The sequence below is a fragment of the Hypomesus nipponensis genome, chromosome 27 (genome assembly GCF_054491055.1).
Source record: "Hypomesus nipponensis isolate SF chromosome 27, ASM5449105v1, whole genome shotgun sequence".
NCBI lineage: Eukaryota > Metazoa > Chordata > Actinopteri > Osmeriformes > Osmeridae > Hypomesus > Hypomesus nipponensis.
This window is the reverse complement of record NC_140387.1, coordinates 5433604-5440164: the sequence shown is the minus strand read 5'-3', so window position 1 is coordinate 5440164 and position 6561 is coordinate 5433604. Positions and strand designations below refer to the sequence as shown.

Sequence of the window (6561 nt, the reverse complement as noted above, 5' to 3'; positions counted from 1 at the left end):
AGAGGGAAACAGAAAGAAAAAGAGAGAGAGAGCAGTATGCGTGAGATGGAGGGCGAGGGAGAGAACCACAAGGCAATCCACTCCTCAAGGCATTTCTCCTCCTCTCTCCCCTCATAGAAGCCGTTCTGGGGATTGACTACGAATGTGATGAATATAGTTAGCGCGGGGTGTGACATTCGAGGGACAAAGAACACTTTCCCCTCTCATTCCCTCTACCACTCATTTGATCTTGGTCTCATTTTCTCCACTTCTTATATCTTCTAATCTTTGGGCATTTCCACTTTTCTCTTTTGATCATCCTCTCCTTCTCCCCTTAGAATTCCATCCTCTGAGTGCAGTTCTGTGCCCCCCCCCCTCTCTGTTCCAGGAAGCAGTCGTGGGTGCCGCACCAGCTTTGACCCATGGAGGGAGGCAGAGAGACGGTTCCACGGTGACCAATCCACAATCTCCTAACCTACCCCCCGATCCTGCCTCTTAACCCACCCACCCTCTGACTTACTCAGCCCCGCCGCTAACCTACCCAACCTCCCTTGCAGCCCACCCGACCTCACTTCTAACCTACCCAACCTCACCTTTAACCTTCCCAACCTCCATCCTACCCAAGCCCACCGACAACCTACCAGATCCCGTTTCTAGCTTTCCTAAGCCCAGTTCAAATAGCCATACTCACACTCCTACCTACTCAACCCCCTAATCTACCAACCCTGTAACCTACCCAACTTCATCTTGAAATTTACCTAATTCGACTTCCAACCTCTCCATCTCTAATCTATCCTCGACACCTCAACCATCTGTCTTTAACCCACATATACTTCCACCCTCCTATCACCCCTTTCTTTTACCAGCCAGCTACACCTTCCCTCCTGACCATGTCCAATAACAGCAGCTCCCTGGGTGGCTGGGAGGCCTCTGATTGGACAGAGTCCACCACGTGCCCGCCCTCCGTGGGCGGAGCCACCTTCCTGATTGTGGCCTACAGCACGGTGATCGCCGTGGGGCTGCTGGGAAACGCAGGCCTGGTGTTCATCATCGCCAGGCAGCAGGAGCTGCGCAACGTCACCAACATCTTGATCGCCAACCTCTCCTGTTCCGACATCCTCATGTGCGTCGTGTGTCTGCCCGTCACGGTCATTTACACCCTGATGGATCGCTGGGTGCTAGGGGAAGCCCTCTGCAAGGTGAGACAGTCACACACACGCATATGGACACGTCTATGAACACACGGGTTGTTTTCCGAACGGAAGGGCACACGAGTAGGTGTATTCGCCGGGCGTGTCAGACGTTTTGGGCCCCTCTCTTCCAGGTGACTCCGTTCATCCAGTGCATGTCAGTGACGGTGTCGATCTTCTCCCTGGTGCTGATCGCTCTGGAGCGCCACCAGCTGATCCTGCACCCCACGGGCTGGTCCCCCGCGGCCGGTCACTCCTACCTGGCTGTAGGGCTCACCTGGCTGGTGGCCTGCTTCATCTCTCTGCCCTTCCTCTCCTTTAACATTCTCACCAACGCCCCCTTCCAGAACCTCAGCCTGCCCGCCAACCCCTTCAGGTTAGGAATGGTCTCATCTGACTGTTGGTCTGTCTCTCCAACCAACCAACCCACCCACCATCCACCCACGCACGCATCCATCCACCGTCTGTCTAAATCTCCGTGCTTGTGAGTCGCTCAGAGTCGTACATTTAGTCATTTAAATGTACTCTTATCCAGAGCGAATTACAGTAAGTACAGGGTACATTCCCCCGAGGCAAGTAGGGTGAAGTGCCTTGCCCAGGGACACAACGTCATTTTGGCTCGGCCGGGAATCGAACTGGCGACCTTCAGATTACTAGCCCGATTTCCTCACCTCTCAGCCACCTGACTCCCCGACCAGGAAGGATCTGTCTTTCCAACCGTCCCTCCTGTCCCTCCTGTCCCGTGTGTCTGGAGCTGAGCGTGTGTTGTGGGCCCGCAGGGACCACCTGATCTGCATGGAGCTGTGGCCGTCCGAGAGGCACCGCCTGGCCTACACCACCTCCCTGCTGCTGTTCCAGTACTGCCTCCCCCTGCTGCTGGTGCTGCTCTGCTACCTCCGGATCTTCCTCCGCCTCCGACGCCGCAGGTCACACACGCGCCCCGCCGTCTGTCTCGCGGACGCACACGCGCGCACGCGCTCGCCCTTGCAAGGTCACTCTCGTGACCGCAGCAGATTTGAACAAGGGGTCACTGTAAATGCTCCCGTGCTCTCGGTTGACCTGTTGACGGGACCAGCCATGTCTTGGTCTGTCTTTATTTAGAGGATTTTATGTGATATTGTATAGCCCTTGTATTTTATTTGACTACACTCTATTTTGTTCATTATCTTTGAATGTTCACTGCGTGCACCTGCCCACCAAAGTAAATTCCTTGTTTGTGAACACTTACTTGGCCATTCAACACGATTCTGATTTTGATTTCAGGGACATGGTGGAGCGCAGCAGGAAGACCCGCGGAGCCCAGAGGATCAACGCCATGCTGGCGGCCATCGTGGCCGCCTTCGCCCTCTGCTGGCTGCCCCTCAACGTCTTCAACACCCTGTTCGACTGGCACCACCAGGCCCTGCCCGCCTGCCAGCACGACGCCGTCTTCTCCGCGTGCCACCTGACCGCCATGGCGTCGACCTGCGTCAACCCCGTGGTATACGGCTTCCTCAACAGCAACTTCCAGCGCGAGCTCAAAGTCACGCTGCAGCGCTGCCACTGCGGCCTGGGGGCGCCCGAGAGCTACGAGAACTTCCCCCTCTCCACGGTGGGGAGCGAGGGCGTCACCAAGGCCACCTCCCTTCACAGGATGGGCTCCCTGAACACGGCGCCCGCCAGGGTAGAGACGGGCGGCGACTGCGTCCACAGCTAGCCGTCGGGGGGCTAACACACGCAGACAGACAGCTACGGGGACGCGGAGGGTGGCAGAGAAGTGTCCGCTGGTCCCAGCCCGTCAGCTAGCCGCACCCGCCGAGCCGGAAGGTAACCGCTAAGCGCTAGCAGAGGGGGAGGGTAACCAGCCCTGTGCGTGGCACGGTTAACTAGCTCATTTTGACGGAAAACAGTCACTGACCGACAGACACTAAGGTTGGGGTTTCCATGGCAATAGAGTTCAGCTAGAATGTCATCATCGTTGCAGACCGAGGAAAATGGAGAATATCGTAAACACTGAGGACGGCGTGCTGGCGGAACGAACGGCAGGCAGAACGACCAGGCAACTAGGCGAGAAATGCAGTCAACAGCTTGTTAAACAAGACAAGAGAGAGAAACAGGGAGAGGGGAGAGCGAGAGACAGACAGACAGAGAAGAGAAAAAAAGACAGTGTGAAAGTAATACGGAGTTGCTCGCGGAGCTAGGCACGCGGGCCCTGTTTCCATGGCGACGGGCTTATTCTGAGCACTGCACCCTTTTTTTTTTTTTTTTTTTTTTTCGGTCCTCTGCAGAGCTGTCGTCACTAAGCAACACTTCTGGGGTGTTAGGCCACTGTCACGTCAATCACACCCCTCTCCATCACCCTGGCAGCCCCTCTGCCTGCCAGCCCCGCCTTTCCTCCACCCCCTGCATGTCTGTCTGCCTTTCAGCCTGCCCGTCTGTCTGCGTCGCTCTGACAGCCGTCGCCGAGGAACTTTGTTCTCTCCGCAACGCTGCAGGCACTCTCTGACTCCAAAACAGCCCCTGTGCCGTTAAAGACACGTCCTGAGTGATGAAGTCGAGGGAACACTTGAAGTCAGAGGACGCCCACTGTCTGGCTAAAACCAGACGACCAGATTCGGTGCCAAGCTCACCCTCCCTCATTCTGTCTGGCTGAGACCAGAGGCTGAGGAACCTGTACTGGGCTGTACAGTGGCCCAGCAGGTGTGCCGGTGTGGTCTCCCGCATCCAGACGGGCATGCCAGTCTCGCTCTGGAGCTTTGAGCCAGGACACAGGGGATGGGGCTGGGCATTGGGGACAGAGACTCAGAAATGGCAGCTGGGTGTTCATGGGCTGGAGGATGGGAGACGGGGGGGGGGGGGTTTGGGGCTTGTAGCTGGGACCTAGGGACTGAGGAATGAAGGCTAGAAAACTTCTAATCTCCATATATTATTCCCTGCCATATCCTTTGGCTAAATTGGCCGGTCTGTAAAATCCAGTAATCCTCAGCCTTGGGGAGATGCAGACCCGAAGCCTGTAAAAGCGCTTTCAACATTTAAAGTTAACATGGGCCACGGCTTATAGCTCATATGGGATTCTCAGGGATGAATCCATATTGACTTTATGATTGTGACACTGGTTAGATATGCTTTGTAAACAATTGGAATTGCAGTGTAATTGTGCATTGTGAAGATTTCTTTTGTTCTTTGTTTTCAAATGATCGTCCACGTGCAGTTTCTTCTGACATGCGTGCATGTCTGCATTGTGCCTTTGTGATTTGGTCTGTGTTGCTTTGAATTGCTAATCAGATTTTTAGTTTTTGATCTTGATTAGTCTTGATTTGAGTATATCTCTCCATTTTCCTCCAGTAGGAAATTAGCATGAGCTAATTACCTATGTTTCCCTGTGTGTGTGTGTGTGTGTGTGTGTGTGTGTTTGGGCATGTGAAGGCATGTGCATTTACATCTACTTTATTACCACAGGGATTCCATATTGAGACACACGCCAAGCATCATATTATAAAAACACAATAGGTATTCAGCCAACTGTTTTAAACATACATCAAACATAGAAGAACAGAGACAAGCCAGACCAGAGTGCGAGGAAAGGACAACGCTCACGTGCGGCGTATGGAAGTGCGCGACAAGCCGTAACTCTGCCCAGCCGTCTGAGTGGTGTGCGGACCAGGAAGATCACCTGATCACCTCGTTAGCTCAGGCCGGGAGATCTGATTGGCTCCCGGCCACAGGCTGCGATCACTCGCTTCCTGTTTCAACGGAACGTACGGACGACAGGCTGAGCTAAACCTTTATCCCAACCTACTCATTCCCGAGATGTGAACTCAATCAGCAACACTGTCTCCCCTGTGACAGGGGAGCCGACCTTGCAGTACTTATGATCTCGTCGCTATGGATAAAATGGAACACAGAGGGCAATGAAATCAAGAGCGCCGTTATTTTTGTATTTTTTGGAAGCTTAAAACGGTATGACGTATGCATCTTGACTCGTGCTGTCGATGATTGAGCTCTCCTTTGAACAATGAGACATGTCGACCCTTCGGCGTCCATATGTAATTACTTTGCAACGCTTGAGGGACTTGCCATTGTGGGATTAAACTCGGATGTGTGTGGTCAGACGGTTGGGGGGGGGTTTGGGGGGGGCAAGCTGGCTCCAGGATAGGGCGGGTCTAGAGTAAGATCCTGGTCAGCAGGAATTCTCCCGGGCCCGACAAAGCTGTGGTTCCCCTTCTGGAGCACCACAACGCTACATATTGTTCATCTTCCTAGAGGACTAAACCTTTGTCATGCGATTTAACACACACACACACACGTATGTAGAGAGCGGTGACCCCCAACACACACACAGACACACACACTCGAGTGTCCGCCAAGAAATGGTTTCTCTGCATTTCCCATCCTGTTGTCCTCGCTCCGGGGGAAGACAGAGGCCAGCCACATGAGCAGAATAGCGAACTGTTCTGCATGTTCTTATTGAGGTCCTTTCCGGAAGAAGAAAAAAAAACCTTACTAACACGCAAAGGCCCCAGGAAATTCTTCTTTCTGTGAGGCGACAGTCAAAGGCGCTGTGCCACTGTGCCTTCCTTATAGATAACAAAAGTTCACTCCCCTGGCAAACCCTACCCAGTAGAACAGGGTTATCATTTCAATCTTCTTGACATTTGATTCGCCATCGAATAATACCGAAATCAAGGCGGATAGCTTTGTGTGTTTCTTTTGAGCCTGGTGTGGTGCCAGAGCGAGGGTTTAGAAGGGTTTAAGAGGCCCACGGGCTTTGGCATGGGCCATGTCCACTGAGAGAGAAGATCCGATCCAGACAGCAGCTGTTGGTGTGCACCAGCGCCGCGGCTGCCGGAGGTCTTACGGCTTCACCACGTCCCTCGCACCATGACGGCACAGCACACCCCTCGCACACCCGCACACGTGCCCGCGTACACGCCGCCGCCACCACCACCCGCACACTGCCAGCGAAACCCTAAAGGTTGACCTCCTGTTTGTCTGGCCACCATCTGCGTACCTTCAGGAGATTAGCGCGGGCAGGATGGAAAGCCGTGGACGCGAATGCGGACCTTTACTTAAAGAAGGCGGTATTCAAGTCAGATCCATAATTCATTCCACTTTACAAAAGATCAGGTTCCAGCTGTCCCGGCGCCAGAGGATGTAAGGCTGAGTACAGTTTCCATGGTTTCCCAGGAGGGCTGTCTCTGGGTGGTGCTGTGGGGGGGGGGGGGGGGTTGTTATTGTTAGGGTGACGCACAGCACTAACACAGCCCAGTTAACACAAACACACAAGTAATAAGGGGTTGATTGTGGGGGCTGACGCATGGAGGCTGCTCACCTAATGAAAGTATTGAAAGTATGAAAGGAGAAGTTTTTATAGGCCGGGTAATATGAAGAGACGCTCGCACACGCACACACA

The 6561-nt window shown here is 53.7% G+C and overlaps 1 protein-coding gene across 1 annotated transcript; it reads left to right on the top strand.

Moving 5' to 3' along the window:
• Positions 1-869: 869 nt before the first annotated feature.
• On the top strand, positions 870-2873 carry npy8ar (neuropeptide Y receptor Y8a). Its single transcript, XM_084693807.1, has 4 exons — positions 870-1178; positions 1304-1545; positions 1949-2095; positions 2433-2873. The coding sequence occupies exons 1-4, from the start codon at positions 870-872 to the stop codon at positions 2863-2865; spliced, it is 1131 nt and encodes a 376-aa protein (XP_084549933.1). The 3' UTR covers positions 2866-2873.
• Positions 2874-6561: the final 3688 nt, after the last annotated feature.